A 27,602-nucleotide genomic window follows, 5' to 3' on the forward strand; every position below is an offset into this window, starting at 1 on the left:
CCAACACTGAGGGTTTTACAGTGTAGAATAGATCCAAGAGATAAAAAGTTTGGCTAACACTTTCTATGCATCCCATGTCTATTATAAGCTAAGCATAGATATAAAGCATTATAATCTGCTTATAACACGTTAGATATAAGCACGCATAAATCTGCATAATACTTTATAACAATGATCATAACACAATAAATCCTTGCTTATACTTATAAATCTGAGTCCGACTTTTGCTTTCGTATCTATGATGCGAAAGCAAAAGTCAAGACAGGATAAAATACATCTATGATAGTGTTGATCCAAGGCTAAAGCAGATTGCAATGCATTATAAGTATGTTTATAACACATTATAGGCATGGAATGCACAGCAAGTGTAGTTTGTATCAAATTGCCTATCAAACTGGGGAGGCTTTTTAAATTAAAAAAGGTTGACAATCACTGCAGTAAAACCCACCCACCACACTAATAACTGGTTTTGGTGTAAGTAACAAGTGCTCAGGGAGGTATGTCTGGCTCAGGGGTCAGCAACCTTTTTGACATGGAGTGCCATGTTTATTTTATTGGGTCAGTGAGTGTGCCATATCAATATTAAAGGAGGAGTTCACCCAAAAAAGTACTTATTTTCTATCAATTACACACCCCATGAAGCCTTGATTTCATGGATTTATTTTTGTTTTTGTGGCATTCCTAAGACAATAATTTGATGACCGTGTGCATTTCCGGTAGGAGACACAAATAATCTACTTTGTGTCTCCTACCGGATACATTAGCCGGTAGGAGACGGGAATCAAATTATTAGCTAGGAATGCGACAAAAACAAAAAAGAATCCATGGATTCAAGGCTTCATAGGGTGTGCAATTGATAGAAAATAAGTAATTTTTTGGGTGAACTCCTCCTTTAAGTTTAATTATGAAACCACATCAAGATTGTCCATAGGCTATACATAACCTATTTATTTGTCTTCTTTAGAAATATTTTCTTCATAACAGGATGTATGATCATTAGACTCGTTTGAATGAATGTAGAATTATGTGCAGGATACCATTAATATATAGATGTGAGGGGACTTCATTTAACTGACTTCACTTTTTTTTTTTTACAATATTTAAAATACCCTCTCTCTCACACATGCCAGTGTGTGCCAGTGTGATCACCCTCCCCTGTGCCAGTGTGATCACCCTCCCCTGTGCCCAGTGTTGGCTACCCCCTGCTCTGGCTGGCTTACCATCGGGGAACTCTCTGTCGCTGATGTGCTGCAGGTAGGGCCCGGTGTTGTCGTCGCTCACGTCGGTGCTGACCTGGTACTCCTGGAGCCGCTCCGGCGGCTGCCTGGACGGCTTGGGACTCCCCTCCGGAGAGACGCAGCACGTCACCGTGTTCCCCATTGTTAGAGTATTCTAAAACAACCACTGGTGCTATTATAAAGGGGGGCGGGTGTGTGGGGGGGGGGGGGGTATTAATTATTAGTGCAAATAGTTATGGACGACTTCAAAAGGAACACACGCCGTTATCTTTGCCGGCTTCTTCTAGTTCTGCAGCTTCTTCTCCGCCGCCCAGCAGCACCGGGGAGGAACCGCATTCCTGTCCATCTGTGTGTCTGTGGGCCGACGGTTGCTTCCTTTCTCCCCGTCAGGAGGAGCCAACAGGCCGGCCTTGGCAGTCACAGTCTTGCCGGTGTCGGGAGAGGGAAATCAATGTTTTGGTATTAAGGCGTTAATATAATGGACTTGTCCTTGAAGATTAATTACTTGTAAGGACAAGCCTTAATGTCGACGGTCAAAAAAACACACTTTAGAGATACTGGGCAGCAGCTTCTTCAAAGGGCATTATTTATCCAACAGTCCCCACGGTGTGTCTGTGTGTCTTGTTTGTTTGTTTGTTTGTTCATTCATTCCTTCACTACCGAGCTCGCTTCTTTCTTTTTTTTTTAGCACCGCTTTATGTTGTTTTATACTTCTTCTTACGCACGAATGTGTATTACTGCTGGTAACCTAGGAGGTTCTTATGTGTTGTATAACACATGTTGTGTGTCTCAGGTATGTACAGTATTTTTTTGACTGCCAACCGGACGCCTTTCTTGGCCGCTAATACTCGCCCCAAGAAGACGCCGACGCGTCGCCAACTCTAGCCCGAGGCTTCTCCTTCGGCCTCCATCGAAACCCAAAACGCAGCCCCGCTCGCCTCCTTCTTCTTTAGCGGATAAAATAAGCAACCGTTTGATAAAGAAAAATTAGGGGGGAAAATCTGTTAAATTTAAATAGGAACGCCCGGGTTAAAAGTCTAGTTGGGCTTCTTGTGCGTTCATGTTGGTGGTTGGTACCGTGCTCGTCGGGGGCAGTTTAACCCGGATCCCGTGCGTTGCCCGTCGGGTTGGAAAAATCGGGGCTGTTCCCTCCTTCACCATCTGTTGGCTTCAGGGTTGCCAGGTTTTGGGAGAGAAACAAGCGACCTGTTCTAGGAAAACAAGCAACTTAGGCCACACTATGAGCACTTTAAACCTAAACCCCTTAACAGACGACGTCACACTGGTTGCAATTAAGCGTCATACTGGTTGCAAATTAAACCCATTCTATCAGGTCTCACTAGGACGCGCCTCACTATCCAACACACAAGAGGGGGCGCACCGCGAAACAACAGGTTGAGAATTGATTGCATGAAACAATCACCTGTGCATCCAGTCTCAATGTTGGTAAACAAATTGGTCTATTCTGTATACATTGAAAACAGCCGACCTTAGGCGACCTACAAGCTCGCGATGCGACGCGTTGTGAGCTTGTAGATCTGCTATTTTCAAAAAAATCTTGAAATAAAATGTGGAATATTTTTGGAAGATTGTTGAAACATACAACACAAATCTGGTACAGGACTCCCTGGCACAAAACAATTTCAGATGGGGGTTAGGGGACAAATACATATTAATTTAAATTAATTAATTTTAATTTGGGCCCCAAAGTTTGGGGGTCCACGACATGAATATATTTGAGAACCACTGCTTTAAATAATAATCAAAAAATGTGTAAGCAAGCCCAAATAAGCAACTACACTTTTGAAACAAGCCCAAATAAGCAACTACACTTTAAAACAAGTCCAAATAAGCAACTACACTTTTGAAACAAGCCCAAATAAGCAACTACACTTTAAAAACAATCCCAAAACAAACGCAACCCGCGCAACTACCAATATTTACAAGCCATTACAGAAAAACAAACCCAAAGTCGCTTATAATAGCAGACATGGCAACACGGGTTGGCTTCCCAGACACCATAGAGGTCTCGCGCGGACTCGGGTCTCTGACAACGCGAGAGATTTTTTAGACGCTATCGGGTTTGGTTTATACTTGGCTGCACGCCGGTGTCGCGCAACGAAAATAGCCGATATCTAAGCTCACAAGGGGTAGCGTACGCGACGGGTTGTGAGCTTGTAGATCGGCACAAAAAATATGAGGACGGGGGCTCGGCTTTACGAACACTGCCGGCGGGACCCGCCTACTTAAACAAAGATATTCATCAGCCGGCCATTGGCTGAATTGGCTGTCTGTCGCAAGCCATTTAAACCAATGGAAGTAGTTGAAATGCTACTATTTTCCAGTGGTGTAAAGTAACTCAGTACATTTACTCAAGTACTGTACTTTCTTCAGTATTTCCAATTTTCAATACTCCACTATATCTCAGAGACAAATGTTGTACTTTTTACTCCACTATCATCCCAACAAACTTAAACAAAGACGCAATACAAATCCAAGGTGCTTACAATTTCAGTGAATTCATGGAAAATCAGCAGAAAATAGGCTTGTGCTCCTGGCATTGGATGGATGTGCTTCTGGTGCAAAAGATCAGCTGGTAATCAACCCAATTGATTCGCAGTGCCACTGTCAACACAGCTGTCACAGGTTCAGTAGCTTCCTCAGCAAGTCTGGTGGGCTAGGAGGAGACAAGTGATTAATGAGTGGAGCCCAAGCCAGCTCTTCTGGGACTGCAAAAACCACTCAACCAGTTGCTGGCTTGGTTACAAAATGTTTTGACAGGGCCCCCCAGACAAAGAACACATTTAATAGAGGGATTATAGTGTTATTATCTTTTGGATTGAAAATGGATTACAAATTTCACAAGGGTGCCAATCAGGGGTGTGGATTACCGAACGGGCCAAGGCAGGGGTCATCGCCATGCTGGCTTGTGGTGGACATTTTTGTCAAAAAAATACATTTTTGCCACGGACATACAAAATGAGTGGACAATAATATTACCAGAAACACATGAAGGGATATCCCTGAATGACCATAACAGGTCTGTAACTCTGAGTGTACAAATTAAACCAAATGGACCGTGTTCCATTTGTACACTCTCAGAGCTAAGGGGGTCCTTGCAAATAAAACATTTGAGAACCACTAGTACTAGTGGACTCCTAATGTGCCATACATAGATAGTGTCATAGTAAATCAGTGTCATACACATTCTGAAGAAAACCTGGAGACTGACATTCAGTAATTGGGTCTTATGATCAAAACAAGAACATTATAATGGTGTTTAAATCAAATCAAATCAAAACATTGCCAGGGACAAGACCAAGTCTTTGCCACGGACGCATTTGTCCATGTACGGACATATTGATGACCCCTGGGCCAAGGGCCCATAAGCTCAGGGGGCCCCTAAGACAAAGCCTTTGGGTGAATTGTGGCGGTTATTAAATTAACATTTCTTGTCAAAGCGCTTAGTCATTCATGTAAATAACAGAGCCCCAAAAGTCCTAACACTAGAAGGAATAGCCTTACCGTTCACTTTGAAGATGTCACAAGAAACAAGCCATCATGATAGCATTTGAGTGAGTGGTTAGTGTTTAGTAAGCCTGATTTATACTAAGTCATAACTCATAACTGTGGCACGACTTGTCAAAAATAACTGATCTACACACGTGCTGTGTCTGTACAGGTAAAGGTAGTTGGTGTGCTGTTGGCTGTAAATCAGTGTACCAGTCAGTGTGTGTGTGTGGGGGGGGACCTTTACGAGCACATGCCCAGGGGCCCATAGTCTCAGAATGCTGATGCCCGAGTCCTAATACTAATACCAAGAAAGTGGCCCGTATGTCAAAGAATCAATTTCAAAATACTATACTGTTGGTTTGTAAAGCATTGAATGGTTTAGGGCCAAAATATAATGTCTGATCTTGTGCAATATCATGATTCATGAACCATCCAGACCTCTCAGGTCATATGGGCAAGGTCTGCTTTCTGTCCCTAGAATCCAAATTAAACATGGAGAAGCAGTGTTCTGTTTTTATGCAGCACATACGGTATATCTGGAACAAATGACAAAGAAAACTGCAGGTCTGCTGCAACTCTTAGTTCTTTTAAATCACAGCAACAACAAAAAAAAACTGATTACCGACGCCTTTCATTGTGATCTTTTCAATTATTCTTCGGAACTTAAATGTACTCATATCTTTCTGGTTGTTTTTACATATTTAGTTTTTACTGTATTCAAATGTCCTTTTATATTGTGTCTTTTGCTTTGGGTTCTTAATAAGCGTTTCCTATTAAGGAGATACTGGTAGGTGTATAACTGCAAGGCGTTGTGAGCTTGTAGATCAGCTATTTTCACAATGTTTGCCTCTTACGTAATATTTGACAATTTGGTATTAAAAGGTCTTGAAAGTCATTAAATTGTATCTTTAGAAATGTGCAGATACCCTGCACTTACACTGTACATTGGTTTGTTAACTGTTGAGTGAGAAAATGTTGCACATTAAGCTAATCATCTGGGGACCCCCCAAAATAATTTGGGGACCCCCATTTTAGGAACCACTGGTCTAGTCCATGAAATGATGACGGAAAAAAAACCTTTAAGAACAATTTATTGTAGCATACAGTATTAAGTGTTTACAAAAGGCTGATGCAATGTAAGAGTTACAGAGCACTTCAATAGTCTATACAAGAGGCTGGTATAGTTTGATAAGGTAATGTTGCTCAAACAGTATACAATAATACACCGTTAGGTTCATAGCAAAACACCATGACCTCGTCTCTATTATGTCCTATACAATAAATGGCATCTAAAGTTGACAACTTGTAAAAATGGCAATACTGTATAAACCGATCACACAAAAGTTAGAAAAATGATTATTGGTATAGTTGTAGAAATTTTACATATACATAAGACGCATGTAGAATCATCATGCACAAACTGAAGCCTGGGTTATATTATGTACATCTTCTGGCACAGAAATCAAAACACGGTCTGTAAAAAGGAAAACAAACGTTGCATTCACACCACGTCATTGAGCTCAATATACCTAGTAAACATGAGCAGCCTATTAACTATAGTCTTTTTTTTGTTTGTCAGCACCAGCGAACTAGCTGTCAGTTACAAACGGTTCAAATGACAGTTCAGCTCCAAAATTAACCACATTTATCTTGGCGTCCCTATTTCGGGAAAATTGGCATTTATTTTCAAATTATTTAAATATACATATTTATATTTATTGTTGTGAGCTTGTAGATCGACTATTTTCGCTATTTGCCATACGACGAAGTACAGGGCTTTACCACTTAAACCCGGAGTCCCTCAGGGCTGTCTTTTCAGTTTTCTGTTATTGTGGGAAGAGCTGAAAATAGCCGACCTGACAAGCTCACAAAGCGTCGTTGAGAGCTTGTCGATCGGCTATTTTCAGCGAAAGCCTTCCCCACAATACAGATGCTGGGGTTTAAGTGGTTAAGCGGTTAAATCATCTTCACATGATCAAAAATCCCATCCAACACATTCATTTTAAGGTCATGATGCCATCTGTGCCCTCACCCTCCGCTGTGCTGTCAGGGAACGCGCTTAAGGCGTTAATGAAATTCTGCCCACACTGTCAAAGAACTGTTTCACAGTGGAATATCATTTTACCACCCCATTTTCTGCTACAGACATCCGTAGGAACATGTCAATACCTTAGAAGTTGCAATGCAACGTTGGGAAATAGGCCAAAAGATCCCGGATGGCAACGATATGTGACCAAGTCCTGGAGCTACAGCAAAGAGAGAGGTCACAGATGGGGCCAATCATGGACCAGCTCTGCTCAGATTTGTTGGGGGAAAATGGAAAATGTTTCCAGAAGAATGCTCTCACAAACAGATTTTGTTTTCCAGTGCCTATGGTGCCCTGAAAAGGTACCATGATTAGTGATGTGACGCTTTGGGAGCAACACCGCCGCAAGGGGAAGTAAAAAATAAGGGCTTTATGCTTGAGCTGTACAAATGACAACACATCTACATGAAAAGGTGTGAGCCGGAGTAAGTAAGATACTTGAGAGTGAGTAAACTATACAGTACAGCGAATGGTTCATGATCATGTGTCCAGGCTGAATATGAGAAGAGATGTTCTTCTCAATACATGATTTCTGTAGTCTTTTTTTAAATCCCCTAGTCTCTAGGCCAAACTTTTAAACCCCGCCTATATTACAAATCTTAATGGATGACTACTGTACATTATCAACATTTCAGTCATGTAGAAAAATAACAAACAGAGCTAATATGTGCTGATGATCTGACCACAACAACAATTAATAACATAAAAAATACAATTCATATTCTTTGCCCTTCTTGGAGTCAGAAATATCTGCACCGGACTGGACTGGTTACTGCAGTAAATGGAGTTGTCATTTTACCCCCTAAAAAAAGTCCAATTTGTGTGCACGAGTGTATGTGGCGTGCTCATTGACACATTGTCAATATGTAAATTAAAAAAAGAACAGCCATTTTATCTACTGTAACTCAGTGAAACCAGGGCCACTCATTTGAACCGACATATCTTCTGGATTACCATAATTTTCAACCAACGTTTCTCCCCCCTAAAAAAAAAAACACTCTCTCACCCAAGACTACAATCCACTGATAGCATGACATCCCCGAAACATAACTTTGGAACGAAGACCCTTGTCTTATATAGCTGCCACAATTGTGTTAGGCCTGGTAGATTTAAACAAATACGCTTGTACAATATCCTATATTATACACTGATGTATATGATACAGATATGCAAAACTGGTTCCATATTACTGTGTAGACTATAATAACAATATACATATCAAAATTAACAGAAATACATAAGATCTACCCATGCTGTAGAGAGTCCATAACATCAAAAGAAACCAAAAATCCAAAATGAAACACCATGTCAGTTTTCAGAAACAAAACACAAAGAGCCCCGCCCCCCGCCCCCACAGCGTTGTGGGTTTTTTAAAACCATGCATCTCTTGATGAATTAGTAGCAACAATGGACATGCAGATCACATACATACTGTCGTAATGTAACTTGATAAAAGGTCCATACCATTCAGATCTGACTACCGTTCAATCATAAGACAGAGACACACGTTCGCTTTCAAAACATGAAGGAGAAAAACTAAAGTGAAAGAAATTAACCCACTAAGACCTGGAACGCATCTGTGTCACTTTAGATTTCTTTGGCTATTCAAAAATAGCAGATATACAAGCTTGTAGCGCGGCACCGAGTGCCGCGCTACGAGCTTGTAGATCTGCTATATATATTATTTTTTTGTGAAAATGTGTGCAAATCTTTAGTTTGAATATATATATACTTTTTTAAAGCGAAGGTTTTTAACTCAAATCTTTGCTTCTGGGGATTTTACAAATGTTTTCTAAATCCTAACAGTGTTTTTTTTTTTTACTTTATGTTGCTATATTTTCAATGGTTTTCAAACTTTTTTCATGTCAAGGACCCCCAAAATAATATGTATTTGTCCGCGGACAAATTTTGTTCCAGGGACCCCCAGAAGATTTGAGTTAAAATGTGTATAAAAAGATTTGCACACATTTTCGCGATTTTTCTAAAAATAGCAGATCTACAAGCTCACAGCGCGGCACTCAGTGCCGCGCTGTGAGCTTGTATATTTTTGGATAGCCAAATACATCTTAAAATGACACACATGCGTTCCCTTCCCGGCCTTAAAGGGTTAAATGAGTGGCTGAGCAGAGCCTTAATTTCACGAGTAAAAAAATAACATGATCCGACCTCTCTACGATGTCGTTGCTGTCGGATGGAAACCGAGTACGTCTCAAACCGTTTCTTTTGTATTACTATAAAAATAAAAAAAACTATAATAGTGAAAATAACCAATCTATAAGCAATTTTTGAATTTGAATCCTGAATAATAACAGTTTGGGGACATATGAGGTTTCCACCTGACAGCAGCGATGTGCAGACACCTCAACTTTAAACATTTATACAAGGATATTTCATGGAGCGTAAAAAAAGTGTGTAGTGCCCCCTGCTGACGGTATACTCACACTACTGACAAAGCAGAACACGATCGGTGGTGGACACAAGTACTCAACCCCAGTACTTGAGTCAAAGTATAGGTACTCCTGGTCAAATATTACTCAACTTACTACAAAACCTCTTATCTCCATATCTTAACTTTTGGGGATTTTTTGGTAAATTAATGCCCTACTTGATTATACTACAGCGTCACATAAAAGTATCAAAAGTAGCCGATCCGCAAGCTGGAAACTCAGCGCAAAGCGACGCGTTTTGAGCTTGTAGATCTGCTACTTTTGCTACTTTTGAATTTAAATTCTGAAAAGTAACAGTTTTAGACATATGAGGTTTCCACCCGACAGAGACAAAATGAAAGTTGCTCTGACAAAGTTGTACTTGAGTCAAAGTACTGGAGAACTTGCTTTAAAAAGAAAATACTTAAGTATTCGTAAGTGCATGCTTTTAAAAATACTTAAGTATTCAAAAGTATAAATTACTTTTTTAATGTCAATGCCTTGCTACAGTATATTGAAAGTTTGACATTTCCCCCACAGAATTCAAAGATTTTCCAAAAATCTTCAAAAGATATCAAGTGGCTAATTCATAATTTCTTCCCTTCCTAGAAATATGGTGGAGGACAATATTTGTGTTTGAAATGTAGTGGAGTGAAAGTCATGAAGTATCCAAGGGTACAAATACTCAAGTAAAGTACAGATACTAAAAACAAAAATGTACAGCACTCAAAGTAAAACGCACCAATGACCACCACAGAGATGAAAGGTCTGATGTCATACTAATGTAATACGTATGTATGTTCTTCTATAAAAAGACACAGGTGAGTTGAAACACATGTTGGCCGTGGCGATCCTCTACTGTGAGTATCGTTGTTCCTTCCGGGTAGGCAGGCAGTTTGTAGCATCCTTTAAAAACGGTTAGAAAAAACAGAGAGTCTGTGCTGAAAACAAAACGCCACCGGTTTGACCGAGCCCCCCCGAACAAAGCGTCTTCAGGTTAGGATGCGACTGCAGCAAAACGCTGGGTCAAGTAGCAACGTCAAATCCATCCAGAAGAATCCTTTTTTTTCTGTTAATCGACTGAGCTTGCATGACTGCCGAGAGCACACACACACACACACACACACACACACAGGGTCAAAGTCTGAATTCCGTTCTCATCTCTTGACTGAAACTGATAAAAATAGCCGATCTAAAAGCTCACAACGCGAGGCGATGAGTTTTGCGCTCATAGATTGGCTATTTTCGAGAGCGCCGACTGGCACAAAACTAAAAATAAGGTTTCTTATCCAGAGGGCCAAGAAAGACCCAAAAGTAAGCCATGATTTGTTCTTACGGGGTCGCCGAATTAGAACAACTTCAAGCGAGATACTGTATCTGTGTGATTCAGTATACTGTACTATGGACTGCAGTGTCCAGTGTTCAAATATGTTATACTCAAACAATGCTGAAGCAAAGACACACTGTGTCCTCACATTACATTGTTCCCCCCAGTTATTATTTGACGGTATTTTGCACCTTTAACTTGCCAAACGTTTAAAAAAAAAGCCACTCCTTACTTAAAGCCATTTTACTGGAGGGAGAAATGTATATAAAATAATGTAAAATACTGCATAATACAGTACACTGTACTACAATGCTATACTAGTGAACGGCAAGGAATTAGAAACAGAATTCAGAAAGGACAACAGTCATTTTCACGCACGCACGCATCCACCCAATCATCCAGGTAACCCCATACAACAGTAATGACGATAGGCAAGCGGTCATCAGTCAGTGTGTTTGAAAGGATGTGTGGAGGTACTTGGGGACCGGGTGGGTTTTTTTACTCAGACTTGTGGCAGTACAGGTCTTTGAGGGCTTTCAGTTCCTCGATCAAGGTCTTGTTCTGGTTCTCCAGCACGGCCACGCGGTTCTCCAGACACTTGACGTACTCCTTCTTCTTCCGACGACACTCGCGGGCTGCCTCCCTGCAGGGAAGAAACAACACAACATTATTAACCCATTAAGACCTGAGGCCGACTCTACAAATTTCGTCTAAATCCTAAAAACAGTTTTCTGGAAAAAAAACGTATGTTGCTATATTAGTGGTGCTCAAACCTTTTCATGTCAAGGACCCCCAATATTATTTGTATTTGGCCGTGGACCCCCATCTCAAAAGTATTTAGTTCCAGGGACCCCCAGAAGCAAAGATTTGAGTTAAAAATGATCTACAAGCTCAAAGCGCAGCGCAAAGTGACCCGCTATGAGCTTGTATATCTGCTATTTTTTAGGATAAAAATATATAATGACACAGATGTTTTCCCAGTTTTAATGGGTTAAACTCACACATAACGCTTGCCATGTTTGTCGCATGTGTAGTGGTAGTTTATCCATTTTCTTTATTTGTTTGCGTTTCCTTTATTACGTCTACTTCATGTGTTATCTGCACTTTACAAATTTTTTACTAGATATTTTCGGCCCTTTTTAAGTTCCGTTATGTTTAAGTTATTTTAATTATATTTCCAACACACGAGAAAACAAATGAGTGTGAAATTAGCCTAGTGGCATAAGGATGGAATATCAACCATCCAGCAGTGTTAACAATAAATCAATGGCCATTTACTGTACGGTAGTACTAGCCTATATTTTTGTTCTAACAGCCATTCATTAAAACATAAATAATTATAAGTGTGTGTGTGTGTGTGTGTGTGTGTGTGTGTGTGTGTGTGTGTGTGTGTGTGTGTGTGTGTGTGTGTGTGTGTGTGTGTGTGTGTGCCAAGAAAGCATTATAAAAATAATAAAAATAATTAACCTTCCACAACTTTTCAGGAAGGGACTGCGCCCTTCAAAATCACAAGATGGACTTACTTCAATGTTTCATGTGGCTTTATTGCACGACGTGTTTCACATTGCGCTTCGTCAGGTGCTATATGTCACAGTATAAGCCTAAGCTTACAGTCTAAGTCATTTTCATACCTGTTCTTCATGAGGCGGACCTCCCTCTTGCGGGTGACCACTTCAGTGTCCCTGCCTCCCTGTTCGGGCAGGGCAGGGGAGGAGGACATGACCACCCCGGGGGCGATGGTGCTCGCCGGGGCAGTTCGAATCTGATAGGCTTGGACATCACCGGACGCAGCTGGGCAGGCGGAGAGATTAATCAAGGTGGTTCAATTAAAACGCGGCTTCATTAACTATGTGTTTCCATCCAAATGTGGTGAATTTGAAGCACTTCAGCTCACTTCAACTAACAGAAATATTAAATATACCACGGGCAAGGTAACGGCAAGCTAACATGTTGCATTGTGTATGGACTGAAAAATCACAGCAAACAGTATCGCAGATAATATTACAATATTTAGCATGTCGATTCGTATAAATTATATATATTTTTTAAATCGCTTCTCGTTTGTTCAATTAATCGAAATGTTAAACGATACTACTGTATAGAAGCAGTAGAGAGGGGGGGGGGGGTGTATTCCCAACTATGTAAGTGCTCTGATGAAACTATCACCATGACCTTTTTCATGAGCCGTAATGGGATATATCCTGCATGTAGTGCATCCTGCATGCAGACATTAAGGTGCTGGACTCCCTGACTGTGTATGCACACTTAAAACTACCCTAAAATCATGGCTAACCTCAAATTACAGCTGGTCTTAGATTTCTACCGCCCCCTCCCCCGTCCCCTGCTTTCTCTGGAGCTTTTACCGTTACTGAGCTACCTGTAGTCCTGTACTGTTGACAATCTTGTTAATGAAGTATTCAATCAATGAATCCATGTAGAATAGATACATCCAAAGACACAATATGTTGCCGCGTTCTCACCTTGGACACAATATGTTGCTGTGTTCTCACCTTGGACACAATATGTTGCTGTGTTCTCACCTTGGACACAATATGTTGCTGTGTTCTCACCTTGGACACAATATGTTGCTGTGTTCTCACCTTGGACGACCACCTGGTTACTGGGCACCAGTATCTGCTGTCCGTCGCTGGTCTGGGCGTACTGGAGGATGGTGGTGCCCTGCTGGGCCGCTCCGCCGGTCATGGTTAACGTCTGGATGCCCTGGACCCCGTCGGTACCGTTGTTAGCCAGCTGGATGGCCCCTCCCTGGGTGATAGCGACTAGCGGGGTGACAGGGGGGAGAGGAGGTGAGGAGGGGGGAGAGTAGAATAGCGCTCACAGTGCTCCTTATAGGCAAAGCGAGGCCAGTTTGTTTGTATGGCACATTTCAAGAAGGCAATTCAAATGTGCTTTACACAAAACATCAACGCAAAGGAAACGCATTATAAAATGATAATTAGGATACAATAAAACAAATGAAATAAAAATGTCATAAAATTACAGAACAGAAGAACAAATAACTAAATGAAAGGCAGCGATTCTAGGGACAGAAAGCAGACCTTTCCCAGATGACCTGAGAGGACCTGGATGGTTCATGATATCGCACAAGATCAGAAATGTATTTTGGCCCGGCCTAAACCATTTAAAGCTGTATAGACAACAGTAGTACTATGGTCTAAAATGCAGGGGACAAATCTCACGTATGGGCAAATATACAGTGACAGAAATACCCCAAAGCAGTGGGGACAGAATTACTATTATTATTACTACTACTACTACTAATGATGACCTCCTCTCTCCTATGTACCTTCTGTTCTCTCCCACTTTTATTTGAATTTGATAAAGAAGCCTTTGTTCTCTTCTTCCTCCTCCTCCATCCCAACAACATTACTGCCATTCTTCTATCACGGAACACCAGAGGGAGCTCATCTGACCTCGTTCCCCCAAAATTTGGCTCAAACCTGGGGGAAAATGCATTCTACTATGCTGCCACCAAAATGTGGTATGTCCCAAGATCTAGACTCCCAACCCAAACTCAAAACTAACCTTAAAATATAAAATTGGGATTTGTTTAATACCTTTGAACAATTGGTAATAGTATTCTCTGCACCCTGCCCCACCCGTCCTTTTGTATATACCTTTTGATGCTACAGAGGGTTTTATTACGATATGTATTGTATTGTATTGTGTGTATGTATTACTGATGAATTGTTGAACTTGTTAATAAAGTATTCAATCAATCATCAATCTTCCATATCAGTGTTTAACTCTGAGAGTGTATACAGATGGAACCAAATGGGACCCATGACGGTCCATTTGTGGACCCTCTGGTGTCCAAATTGAGAAGCCAGTGACCTACTGTATTGACCGCTGCTGGTCTGGTAGATGGGCATGGACGCCATGGAGGAGGGCACGGTAACGGTGGCGATGGTGGGCTGTGAGATGGCGACCGTGTTGCATTCTTCCTCGGCCTTCTCCTCCTCGATGCGAGGCACCGCGGGGGCGTCCGATGACAGGTCGTTCAGGATCTTCCTGTTTAGGGGCACAACAATTCATTGAACCAATCGATTTAATGGATTAATGACATAATCGCCAATCAATTTAGATAAAAAAAACAATACATTTTGGTGGACATTATTTTTATATTTTACTTTTACCGTCACATAATGACATCATTCTTTGGTTCGGACTCAGTTCCACACACACACGCATATAAATGCACACATATCTGTCTACCTGTAGGAGGGCCGCCGCGAAAGAATCTCCCGACGTTTCTGAGAGTCTGTCACGCTGTCCACCGACTCCTGTGAGTCCTCACTCTCTGCTATGGTGGAGATCTGGAGAGGACACAACACACACACGCACACACACACACACGCGAATGATTATAGTTCTTGGGGTCGAAACTTTAAATGGTATGCAATCGCCCAGTGGCAGTGAGCCACTTTTGGTAAAGAGAACATGGCGCTGCAGGATGTAAGTGTGTGCATGTACTGTATGTATTGTACATCTGCGAGTGTACATGTGTACTGTATGGACATGTGTATGTGAGTGCAACCCCCTCTGTAAACACCGTGTAACTGATCATCTTTGGGTACAATATCATCCCAAAATGGGCAAAAGCAGTACACAAAAAAACGTCCTCAGTCCGAGTTGAGTAACAAAGCATAGAAATATATCGTCTCTGTCGGGTGGAAACCTCATATGTCCAAAACTGTTATTTTTCAGGATTCAAATTAAAAAATGGCAAAAGCAGCAGATCTACAAGCTCAAAACGTGTCGCTTTTGTTGTTTCTTTTTTCAGTTTTTTTGTGTTTCGAGCTTGTAGATCTGCTACTTTTGCTTGCTGCTACTTGCTAGGTCTGTGGAGATAAGAGGTTTCTGCCCGACAGCAACGATAAGCTTTGGGCCCACTTTGTGGGCACCCAAATAATTTATGAGGGCCCTCCAAGATATTTTCAGATGGGAGTCAATTTGGGGGTCGTTGAAACTGAAACTGTTTGAGAATGAGAACCACTGGCTTAGGTGTAGGGTTGTCACGATCACATTTTACTTGATGATTAATTATCATATAAATAATTCCGATTAACAATTAGTTAAAACAAGGGAACCAGGAGACCTGGTACTGCCAGACCCCTAGTGGTTGAAAGATCAGAGCACTACGTCACGCTAAGCTTGGCCAATCAAAAAGAGGACAGAAGACAGACCTCTTTTATGCCCATGTATGGACGAAAACGTTTGGAGAGGGGGACCGACAAAGCCTCATGTAGGCCCGACCCCCTGGGTCTGGCAATGATTGCCAATAACAAAAAAGAAAAATTGCTATTAGGCGATTATGTAACTGTGACAGGCTTACTTACAGTAAGTGGTCAAGAGAGAGAAAAGAAGAAGTGTGGTCACCTGTACAGTTTGGACCTGTGGCGACTGGATGACAGAAGGCTGCGCCGCCTGGATCACGCCGTGGACCTGCACCGTCTGCCCGTTGGGCAGCTGGACCAGCGTAATGGGGCCCGACGCCCCGCCGTGGCCGGCCGCCATCTGCACCTGAAACATACAACCTTCCTTTCATCCATATTCACAGTGTTTAGTATCATATCAGGGCCAAAATCAAGCCAAAAAACAGTGCAGACAATCTTAACAATTTCTCTTTTTTTATACTTCTGGTCTGTGAGTACCTGTATATCATAAATATATTTGAAATTTATCTTACAAGAATAATACTTGCTACACTATTGTTGCTGTGGGATAAAAGAAAATTTAAAAAAAGAAGTACCGGTAGTATGCATATACTTTACCAATTTGATTCCCGGCGGAAAGATGCTAATGTCTCCGGTAGGAGACTCAAAGTTGACACTTTGAGTCTCCTACCGGAGCCGCCGCCGGTCATCAAATGATTGGCTTAGGAATGCGCCAAAAACAAAAAAATCTCCATGAATTCAAGTCTCCATGGGGTGAGCAAATCGATAGAAAAAAAGTCTTTTTTTGGGGGCGAACGATCCCTTTAACCTTTTAATTAAATTGTTCAATAAAATCTATATCATATAGATAGGCCTGTTTAGTCTCGTCATGTAGAATAGAATGCCTTTAGAGTCGCTGCACAATGTACAATGACATTTTGTGCAACCCCTCAGTGGTACATAGTATACGACAAAGCAATGCAGCATGATTCAACTCTACACACACACATAAAAAAGTATAAAAACAGGTACGAATATAAAAGTATCAATAACATATATTCTGTACATATTGCTTTAGTCATACGAGCAGTAATCCACTTCTCTTGGCTCTAGGCTTCCATACTACAGTATGGCTATTTCTGGAATCACTCACACACACACAGCCAGGCTCAATCTGTCCCTCCAATCTACAGTCTCCCCACCTGAACCTCAATATCAAGTTTGTCCAGTTATGAACTAACTGTGACATGATAGTAGGAAGTGTATTTGTGTGTGCGCGCGTGCGTGCGTGTGTGTGTGTGTGTCATTTGGGGTCCCGGGCGATGGCAAATGGCACCCCCTATAGTTTGCATTTAACCTCAAATTCAGTTATTTTATGCATATATTATTTTGTAGATTAATCTCAATTATATTACAGTGTATGATCTGGATCCACAGTCATCCATCTACACGTGACAAGTGACACACGTTACATGTTTTCTTGAGTGCAAACATACATTAATTAATCCCTTTCCACCTGGTGTCCCTATTTTGGTCATACGCATTTCTCAAACGTTTCTTTTAAGGCCAGACCTCACCAGTGCAACTAGTGATGTGTCGTTCATGATTCTTTCTTTATTCTTTATTCGGATCCCCATTAGCTTCCGCTGCCGCGGTCGCTAGTCTTCCTGGGGTCCACATAAAACATCACAACATAAAACAACATACAATATACATACAAACAACAACTGACACTCGTCAGTCCAAAACTAAGCTACATTAAAATGCCAATGATATAGACACTACAGGAACATTGGTTAAACATCATGTACAAAAACATATTGATCATTCTAATTGTGTGATCTCTCTCATTAATATCTGTTTAATAGATTTTTTGAATATATATTTGCTCTTAATTTGTTTAATATTTGCGGATAATGAGTTCCATTGTTGGGTGGCTCTATAAATAACTGTTTTTTTAAGTACTTCTGACTTTGGATGATTGATTCGTTCAAAAGAACTAGTTCATTTGCCATGAACGTGAACGAGCTCGTTCACTTTCTGAAACAGTTACGTTCACTCGCGACGTAAAATAAACGCTCCCGCGATGGTGTTTTACACACATTATAAAACATACATTAACCACTTTAGCCCTATCTTATACAGGGGCTGTTTGAAAATAGCCGATCTACAAGCTCACAACGCGTCGCATCGCGGCGCGTTGTGAGGTTGTAGATCGGCTATTTTCAAATATGTTAGTACTTTTACTTTTGGTACTTTAAGTGTATATTTTGATGCCAATACTTTTGTACTTTTACTCGAGTAAATTTTTAACGCTACAAAATAGCGTTACTGAACGAGAACGTGAACGAATCATTTGAACGAATCATTGTCGTGAACGTGAACGAAATCGTTCGTTCACTGAAATGAACCTTTTTTCCCACCACTAAGTGCAACTAGTTGCAAGTCCTTGCAACTGCCACTGGGGATAATGGTTGCCAGTAGTTGACACTTAAGTTGCATGGAGTTGCAAGGAGTCTCATTGGTGTGGACTCCTGGACTGGCCCTTAAATTGTGACAAATAGCAGATCTACAAGCTTTCAGATTTAGATTTTTTTGTAACGCCAGAACAACGGCTTCCATTATAGCACGCTAACTTTCCAGGAATAGGAAGCCTGCAGTTTCTATTAGCTTGGATTCCCCATCGATGATGTCACTGGTAGGCAGGTTTCTGAACTGTCCACAGAGTGAATAGACCAAAATGGTGCCATATTAAAATGAGCATTAGTGAGTCACCAATTACATAAAGATAGGTTGACAATGGGTGAAGTCGTCCTTTATGTCGTCACTTTTTTTGCCACAACCTAGTTTTTCTTCTGAAACACCTGTGTGTGTGTGTGTGTGTGTGTGTGTGTGTGTGTGTGTGTGTGTGTGTGTGTGTGTGTGTGTGTGTGTGTGTGTGTGTGTGTGTGTGTGTGTGTGTGTGTGTGTGTGTGTGTGTGTGTGTGTGTGTGTGTGTGTGTGTGTGTGTGTGTGTGTGCGCGCGTGCGTGCGTCGGTAGCACGTTCCTGCACTCAGCAGGCAGACAGTAGGTCAGTAAGGTCAGTCAGTCATTACAGCCTACGTGGAGACACACAGTGTCAACTGTGCTTATTGAAGAACCAGGATATAAATAGCATGTGTTTGGTAGGAAGGTGGGGAGTGTGGGCCCTGCCTGCCAGCATCAACACAGCAGGGCTCTGTCACTGCTAGCCTGGCATGACCTGCCTGGCAGGCACATTCCTCTGGTTACTGCCCTACGGCTGTGGAATTCACCAAAAATATATATAAAAAACGAAATTTTAAACCAATAACCGGCTTAATCGTGCTCAATGTGGGTTAATCGATTAATCGAGAAGCAGGTTTTTTTTGCGATATATCTTTTTTTAATGTCTTATATCAATATTTATTTCAATATAAATGTTCTATAATTGGCTAAACCAATTAGTCCGATTAACCACTGTTGTACAATGGCGGCGTGCAAAAACTTAGCAAAATAAGCTATTTTCACACATATATATATATATATATATATATATATATATATATATATATATATATATATATATATATATTTTTTTTTTATTTTTTTTTTATTATTAATTAATTGTAATCTAGGCAAAAGTTATCGTGATATTAATTTCATCTCATATCGCCCAGGTCTACCTGGAGGTGTGATTATCACACCTTTATCCTTATCACCAGGTGATTATTTGCACATACGACGGACGCGTCTTGTTGAATACTGGTGCATTTACACTGAGGTAGGGGGCGCAACCGTTAATCGAACCAAACGATTTAATCTATCATTAATTATTTTAATCTCTTATTCGATTTTAATGAAATAATAGATTTTAAAAATATATCTTGTTAAGATTTTATGTAAAAATTGGGGATTCAATATAATGAAACTGGCTGTCTGTTTGTTTTTGTGTTTTGGTAGGGAGAGGGTTATTGTATTGAATGACAACAAACTGGTGGAGAAGGGTTTTCACGTTGACAACAGTAGCCTGAGTGACTGAGTGTTAGTTTAACACTGAGAGTGTGCAACTATTCACTCAAAATGTTGCTGCGTAGCTGTAGTAGTAGTATTAATAGTATATGCACCGGTAAAAGTACCAGTAGTAATATTAGAAGTAGTCACCTGTGCCAGCGTGGCGATCTGGGCCTGTGTGATCTGTTGGGTCTCTGTCTCTGACACAGCAGTCTCCACCCCCTGCTGGGCCTCTACTGCGGACTCCATCCTCATTGGCTGAGCTGTGGAGAGATGTGTCATTAAAACAGGAAGCCTTTCAGATCCCTACGATGGCCTACAGAACATCACTGGTACATTCATTTTGTGGAACATTATATAATATCATTAATAGTATGGTTAAAGGTGGGGCAAGTGATATTTTTTTAGTTAAAACAAAATGTTTTAAAAAGGTTAAAGCGCTATATTGTGATAGTATAAGATAAAGATAAAGATAAAGAAACTTTATTGTCCATTAAATTGACATGAAATGGAAATTTGTCTTTGGCACACCAGCAGTCAGTTACAACAATAAAACATTACAAAAATACACAGGTGCATTAAAATACTATATAAAAATGCAATCACATTAACACAGCAACAGTGGTCATGAACAGTGGCGATTAGACTATCTAAACATTTTCTTATTTAAAATGTCCACAGCCGTTGGCACAAACGACGTTTTGTAACCCTTCTTTCTTGCTAGTTTTGCCCTAAGCCTCCTGCCTGATGGCAACAAGTCAAATTCAGAGTAAAGAGGATGGGTAGAATCATTGTAAATCTGAATTGCTTTTTTGGTTATGGAACGGTTGTATATGACCTGAAGTTGCAATTGTTTGTCTCCAATGATCTTACTTGCCTGGTTGACTACCTGGGTGAGCTTGTTTTTATCTCTAACTGAGAGGTTCCCAAACCAGGACACGATGTTAAAAGTGAGAACACTCTCAGTGAGTGATCTATAGACCATGGTCAGGGTGTGTTTACTGGCATTAAAACTTCTCAGTTTCCTGAGAAGATAAAGCCGCTGCCTTGCCTTTTTGTAGATGTTGTCTGCATTGATCTGAAAGGTGAGTTTATTGAGTATCATTACTATAGAGTGTTTGTTCAGTGACAGGGGTCTCTCCCCATCTCTCCAGCTCTTTAGTAAACAGAAAATACATATCAGGAGAGTTCCCGTTCTAATTTGGTCTGTTATATGTTCTATTTGAATTATTTATCCTCCTGTATGGGTTTTCTCTCCTGATTGGATGAAAAGTGTATTTCTGTTTACTAAAGAGCTGGAGAGAGACGGGGAGACCCCTGTTATTTTCAACAAACACACTATAGCAATGATTACTATCAGAATATAGAGCTATTTAACACTTATTTTAACAAAACAATATCACTTCTATCACTACCTTTAATATCATCTCCGTCGGGTGGAAACGTCATATATGTCCAGAACTTACTTTTCAGCATTCAAATTCAAAAATAGGCAAAAGTAGCAGATCTACAAGCTCAAAACGCGTCGCTTCGCACTGCGCTTCGCACTGCGCTTCGCACTGCGCTTCGAGCTTGTAGATCTGCCGCTTTTGAAGCTTTTGTGTGACGCTGTGGTATGATCAAGTAGGGCGTTAATTTACGGAAAAATACAAAAAGTTAGAATATGGAGATAAGAGGTTTTTGCCCGACAGCAACCATATCTACCCTGTACAATGTGTTTCCAAAGCCCAAAGGACAAACAGAAATGTACTTTATTGTATTCATGTTACCAATGTTGAATGCCAGAAACACAATTAAATCATGAACCGCAATTATTTGCATGAAAATTAATTGTCAACTAAAGGGCCATGATGGTGACATCCCTACATGGCAGCCCCCCCCCCCCTTAGCTTCAGGACATGACCCAGCCCTACACCTCTTCCAGCACACTTATAGATCAGCTAAAACACTTATAGATCAGTTAAAACAGGACACGCACTAGTCACTACCACACCCTGGCCAACACTCCAAGTGTCCCCCCCCCCCCCCCCCATCTGAAGATGTTGAGCCAGGGACCCCCCAGAAGAGAAGATTTGTGCACCAATGTCCTAGAGAGCAGTGGTTCTCAAACCTTTTCATGTCAAGGACCCCCAAATTAATATGTATTTGGCCACGGACCAACATCTGAAAATGTTTTGTGACAGGGACCCCCCTACAAGATATAAAATGTTTTGTTTTTTTTGCAGATCTACAAGCTCACGGCACAATGTACTGTATATACGTTTGAATTTGTTAAACTGGTTTTGATTCAATAATAGCTCATTTTGCAGGGGACCTCCTGGAACCCTTCAAGGACACCTGGGGGTTCCCGGACCCCACTTTGTAACAATGAAATATTTTCTATGCACTCCATTTACGTGACCATTTAACCTGTTATTGACTAGGGCTCATGTCATATTTACTCTGTTCTTGCACTTCCTAAGTGGTTCTGGATAAGAGCGTCAGCTTAATGCCTAAATTGTACATTTTAGGGTTCATGTGGTTAAGGCACAGGGGGCAATATGTCCCTGCTGAAAAAAAGTGATGTACATTTAATAGTTCATCAAACATACTTTCAACTTAAAGGTAGGGTAAGTGATATTTTTTGGTTAAAACAAAGAGTTTTTTGTTAATTGGTAAAAGCATTTTGATAGTAATCATTGCTATAGAGTGTTTGTAACAGGAGTCTCCCCGTCTCTCCAGCTCTTTGATAAACAGAGAATACATTTTCAGGTAGGTGACAAAATCTCAGCCAATCAGGAGAAAGTACCCATTTATCAGCTTCATTTTTATAGTGTTCCAGTTCCAATTTTGTCAGCTCATTTCTGTCATCACTTCCAATTTCACTTGTTTAAACTGTATCCTGACTGAGTTCTCTATCCTGATTGGATAAAATTGGAAATGAACTGAAAATAAATGTTCTGTTTAATAAAGAGGTGGAGAGACATGGAGACTCCTGTTACTGAACAAACACTCTATAGCAATGAGTACTATCAGAATATAGAGCTATTTAACACTTATTTTAACCAAAGAAAATCACTTACCCTACCTTTAAAGTGATACATCGACAGCTTTATAATGTAAGGCCCTCAAATGAAAAGGTAGTGCCAGGCAGGCAACCACTCTGTACATGTTCTGACAACTTGGCACGTATAATGTATAACTGCTGGGTGGCAGCGAACCGCAAGCTAGTATGTTTCTTTGGAATGGTTTAACCGTTTGGTGAGGAGACGAGACAGTCAAGGAAAGGAGAATATCACTGATAACTGTATAATGGATAGACAGATCTGTAGATTCATCACATACATAGACAGATTGATCAAACAGGGACAAGCGGACACAGAAGGGGCAGAGAAACTGCTGAGGCTAACGATAGCTAAATGACCATCTTTTTCCTAAACAGTCGGGGAGGGAGAACGTTTCCAAAGGAAAAACTCATATTGCCATTCTGGACTGCATCATTAAACCAATTCAAAGAGGATTGTGTGATATGTTGTGCGGTAGTCTGTGTCTATGTGTGTGTGTGTGTGTGTGTGTGTGTGTGTGTGTGTGTGTGTGTGTGTGTGTGTGTGTGTGTGTGTGTGTGTGTGTGTGTGTGTAGCCTTCATTAAATGTGTCTAACAGATGTGTTGCAGGGTAATAATACTCCCCTATGAAGCCTATGAGGTCAGACTGGCTCCGATGCAGTCTGAACAGTGAACACACACCTCTTCAGAACCAGTGGCTCCCAAACTTTTTAGCTCGAGACCCAAAAAGAGACATTTGATGTCTCCCCAGGACCCTAACTAGCGAAAATAGCAGATCTACAAGCTCAGCTTGTAGATCAGATTAAACGGAGGCTTAGATTTGACGATTGCACTCTATTTACATGACAATTAACCTTGTTGCTTGTTGACTAGGGTTAATGCCCTTTACTCTGATCTCGCACTTTGTCGCTTAGTACAGTGGCTCTCAACGTGGGGTCCGGAGACCCCCATGGGTCCTTGGGGGGATTCCAGGGGGTCCCCAGCAAAGATCATTTTAACCACTTCATCCATTTACATGTTGGCTATTAAAAAATATCAGATGTACAAGCTCACAGCGTGTCACTTTGTGCCGCACTAAAATATCAATATTCTTTACATAAATCTTCTCTTCTGGGTCTCTGGCACAAAACTTTTTCAGATGGGGGTCTGCGGCCAAACACATATCAATGTGGGGGTCCTTGACTTGATTTGCACCCAGGTGCTCTCATTGACCTCAATGTTAATGTCATTCCCCCATCACCCACCTTTTCTTTTGTTGAATCCCAGCCATTTCAATGCAAAATGTCTCCAAGTGCCCTCTGTGAGCCGGCCCACAGCTTGATAAACCTGTTTTACCATGGGGTCTCACTGATAACTACCCCCCCACCCCCCACCCTGGAGCTCTATTCTGATGGTAATCATTGCTATACATTGCTATAGTGTTTGATAAGTCAGAGGGGTCTCTCTCTCTCCAGCTCTCTGTTAAACAGAAAATTGCATGCTGGGATACCAAAAAACACAAGTCTGCACGTAGGTCAATTACATTAAAAAATGCAATACAATGTCAAGTTAACTAGCTGTGTGACATTGCGTGTCAGGTTGGTTGAACTTCCAAGGTCCCTCAGGCAGTGCCTGAAACTTTATTTTTGTTTGATGGCTCCTAGTATAAGTCAACAATGTTAGATAGCAGGTTAACCTTGTTGCCTCAAAGATTTGTTGTTATAAACATTGTGCATAAATGTCATCACAACCCTGTGTTGCCCAGGAAACGGAGCAAGTTGGGGACACGGCTGACGTGATGACGGAAGGCGTCGCCCCACGTTATTTTGTATAAAACTATGTATCTGTTAAGACTTCAGAAGAATATATCTGGAACCATGCTTTTCCGATGCTTGTAAGATCTCTTCTCTGAAATAAACCCAAATACTATTATAATGAGAAGTCTCCTCTGTTTATTGATGTTAATTAATTCACATCTGACATGTACCTGCAGAAACACTGCTCTCTCACTGTATTTTGGTGTTTTCACCGTTTGTTTTGGTAGACTACTAGACGGGATGTTTTTGGGCAACCAAAACAAAACCAAAAGAGAAGAATTACAGAGAGGGCAATGTGTTTCAGCAGGTAAACACCGCCACACTATTCCAGTCCAGTAGCTGAGAGAACTGCTGGCATATAGACTATAGAGTGAAATGATTGGTTAAAGAATGCATTTATTGTTTTTTATGTAAACACAGTGCAAAGTCACACACTGTACTATGCCCAGTTTAATGTGCAAACAAACTGTTCTATTTTCACCAGAAGAATCAGTGAACCTGTGCATGTGCCAACAATGACTCATCTCTTAAAGTCTGATCTCAACCATATGAGATTTTCTGAGTCAGGGAACCTCAGTATATGAAGCCTTTTTTTTTTTTACCAATGTACACTCTCAAGAGTTACAGGCCTCAGGGGACCATTTGGAGCCCCCCTCAAGGACCCCCAGATGGTCCCTGAACCTCACCTTGACAACCACCCCTGAAAGAATGAGGCAGTAGTTTCAGATTGTACTACATGTTTAAACATGTGTAGCACATGGTGGAGTAACGCCCCCCCGGCAGTCATGCCTTTTAGTTTCCCTCCAATTCACTCATTCTCATCTTCACTCTGTCTGTCTGGGTCTGGGCTGTACAGTGTCTACTATAATATGACCACAGAACGACAATAACTCATATCCATTCCATTGTGTTCCTTTTTTCCCACAGTCTAATAGGCCTGTATATAATAAGCCTCTGTGTCGATCAAGCCCACAAATAGCCTACAATTTATCAGGGCAAGATAACAAGACAACATCTAGACCTATATCAAAAGGGCCGTACGTAGAGATTTAGACGTATTTAAACAAATATATATACATAAAGTGATGGGAGTCAGTCAGGCGCACAGCTAATGGAATCAGTCCCATTGCATTTTAAGGCGCGATTGGTAGAAAGAATGGAGAAAAAAAAAATAATGCGCCAAATGTAAGAAAGCCCAAACCGGCAGACAGTGGCCGCAGCCAAGCCGCACAAAGACTGAGACAGAGAGGAAGAAGCCCCTCCATTCATCATCATCATCCTCATCATCATTTCACCGTCAAATCACGCCGTCACACACTGTCTAAACATGCAGGGAGGGAGGCTTCCATTCCGTCTGCCTCAATGACGGTTCAATCTGTGGGCATAGAGGGTTTTTTTCCCCCACACCCAGCCAGCCGCAGCTCAGCCAGCCGCCCCTCCATCCTAACACCACAAGCCCACCGAGACGCCATGATCTCTTTGTTTCCACCGGGGCCGAACCCGAGCAAAACTAGCCCCGCGATCTAAAAGGCCGGGTTAAGGCTTCTCTCTCTCTATCCCTCCACCCCGGACGATCCGATCCTTCTCTTACCGATACGGACTCCCCTTTGCTTCGTCACTCCCCGGTCCTCCGGAGCTCCACTTTTATTCCGGCCGACACGTAAGAGCCCGCGTCAGGCTGTTACACCTCCGCCGCGTCACCGAGAGAAACTCACAACAACACGGACGATTGGAGAGGCTCAGGCGGCACAGTCACTAGGCAGGCGGGAAGAGCCGAATGACGTTGACGAGGGGGGCTACACGAAGCTCCGAGCGTTTACGGAAGTAGACGAAGGTCCCCCCCCCCCCCCCCCGAAGCTGGACGAGTTGTGCCGAAACTCTCTGGTCTACTTAGCGATGGTCCATAGCTTTAGAACGCTACGTTACTTTCGAGCTGTTTCCCGCACACCCCCGGAAGCGCAGGCTGCGTCTGTAGTAAAAAATAAACGATAAACTTTCGCTACTCACCAAAACAATGACGGGTTTAAGATGGTGAAAGCCTACTTTCCTTAGTGGGAACACTCGGAGCCCCCCACCTCACGTCTAACATGCACTTTTTGGCCAGAAAAGAACAACATTTCACCGGAAGGAAAACATCCACCGTGCCCCCTACAGATCTGTTTAATGGAATTCTTCTATTGACAAGATCTGTAGGGGGCGCAGTGGGGTCCCCAATGATTAGCTTAATGTGTAGTCTCGCGTGGTCAGACTGTTGCCTCCCACAATTTTCAAATAGCATTTTGGAGATTGTGGAATAGTTTGCTACGCGAGACCATAGATATATATAAGATCTATGCGCGATTGCGCGAGACTACTTAATGTGCATTGTGCAACATTTGTTTTCTCACTCAACAGTAAACAAACCAACAGTATAAGTGTAGGGGGTATAATGCACATTTCTAAAGTGACAATTTTATGACTTTTAAGACCCTTTTAAAACCAAATAGTCAAATATTACGTAAGAAAGAGGCAAACATTCTGAAAATAGCCTATCTACAAGCTCGAATAACAAGCTATTTGTTGTAAAAGCTCAGGCTTGTTACAACAAATACCCGAATAACAACAACGCCTGGCAGTGAGGCGTTGTGTGAGCTTGTTATTCGGCTATTTTCACAATATTTCACAATATTTATTTATCTGTGGAATTGAGTCAAACTAAATGTAATGCCTACAAATCCAAGTGCTTGTCAGGGGAGGGATAAAGGAAGAGTGGGCACCTCAATGTTAAATTTGGAAAATGGTCAATGGTAAGCATACATGATTTTGAACATGCACAGTACATCATATCATTATCAGACTTAACTCTGCCCTTCACCCTCTTGTTTATGCCCAAAATGACTGACTATACAGGTTTTGTATTAATTTGTAGCAATTGTAGAAATATTATAGGCCGAATGTTCAAGCATGTTCTCATCATGTATACTTTAACTTTTTTATTTATTGA

The 27,602-nt window shown here is 41.4% G+C and overlaps 2 protein-coding genes across 3 annotated transcripts in view; both read right to left on the bottom strand.

Annotated features, from left to right (window-relative positions):
- Positions 1-2,392, bottom strand: part of ccnyl1 (cyclin Y-like 1) — a 38,196-nt gene extending 35,804 nt beyond the window's left edge. Inside the window, exon 1 of the mRNA XM_080412480.1 lies at positions 1,221-2,392. Coding sequence (XP_080268606.1) covers positions 1,221-1,380 — 160 coding nt within the window. The 5' untranslated portion in view covers positions 1,381-2,392. The remainder of the gene's footprint in view (positions 1-1,220) is intronic.
- Positions 2,393-8,876: 6,484 nt separating this feature from the next.
- creb1b (cAMP responsive element binding protein 1b) lies at positions 8,877-26,384 on the bottom strand. Of its 2 annotated transcripts, none has more exons than XM_080412792.1 (8): positions 26,211-26,384; positions 19,930-20,042; positions 15,991-16,152; positions 14,827-14,927; positions 14,450-14,622; positions 13,191-13,370; positions 12,222-12,381; positions 8,877-11,233 (listed from the first exon to the last, which is right to left on the bottom strand). In XM_080412792.1, the coding sequence occupies exons 2-8, from the start codon at positions 20,032-20,034 to the stop codon at positions 11,089-11,091; spliced, it is 1,026 nt and encodes a 341-aa protein (XP_080268918.1). In that variant the 5' UTR covers positions 20,035-20,042; positions 26,211-26,384; the 3' UTR covers positions 8,877-11,088. The 2 variants fall into 2 exon arrangements, with proteins under 2 accessions (XP_080268918.1, XP_080268919.1); XM_080412793.1 differs by having other exon boundaries at positions 15,991-16,148; positions 26,211-26,219.
- Positions 26,385-27,602: the final 1,218 nt, after the last annotated feature.

The sequence above is a fragment of the Gymnoscopelus braueri genome (assembly GCF_963280865.1).
Source record: "Gymnoscopelus braueri genome assembly, chromosome: 18".
Lineage (NCBI taxonomy): Eukaryota > Metazoa > Chordata > Actinopteri > Myctophiformes > Myctophidae > Gymnoscopelus > Gymnoscopelus braueri.

Bases quoted from the DNA above. Each gene is read 5' to 3' on its own strand.
- creb1b (XM_080412792.1), bottom strand. From the start codon at position 20,034: ATGAGGATGGAGTCCGCAGTAGAGGCCCAGCAGGGGGTGGAGACTGCT. The intron at 16,153-19,929 runs GTGACTACTTCT...TATGGATGAAAG, and splicing joins AGATCGCCACGCTGGCACAG to GAAGGTTGTATGTTTCAGGT. The intron at 13,371-14,449 runs GTAGGTCACTGG...TCACCCCGCTAG, and splicing joins GACCAGCAGCGGTCAATACA to TCGCTATCACCCAGGGAGGG.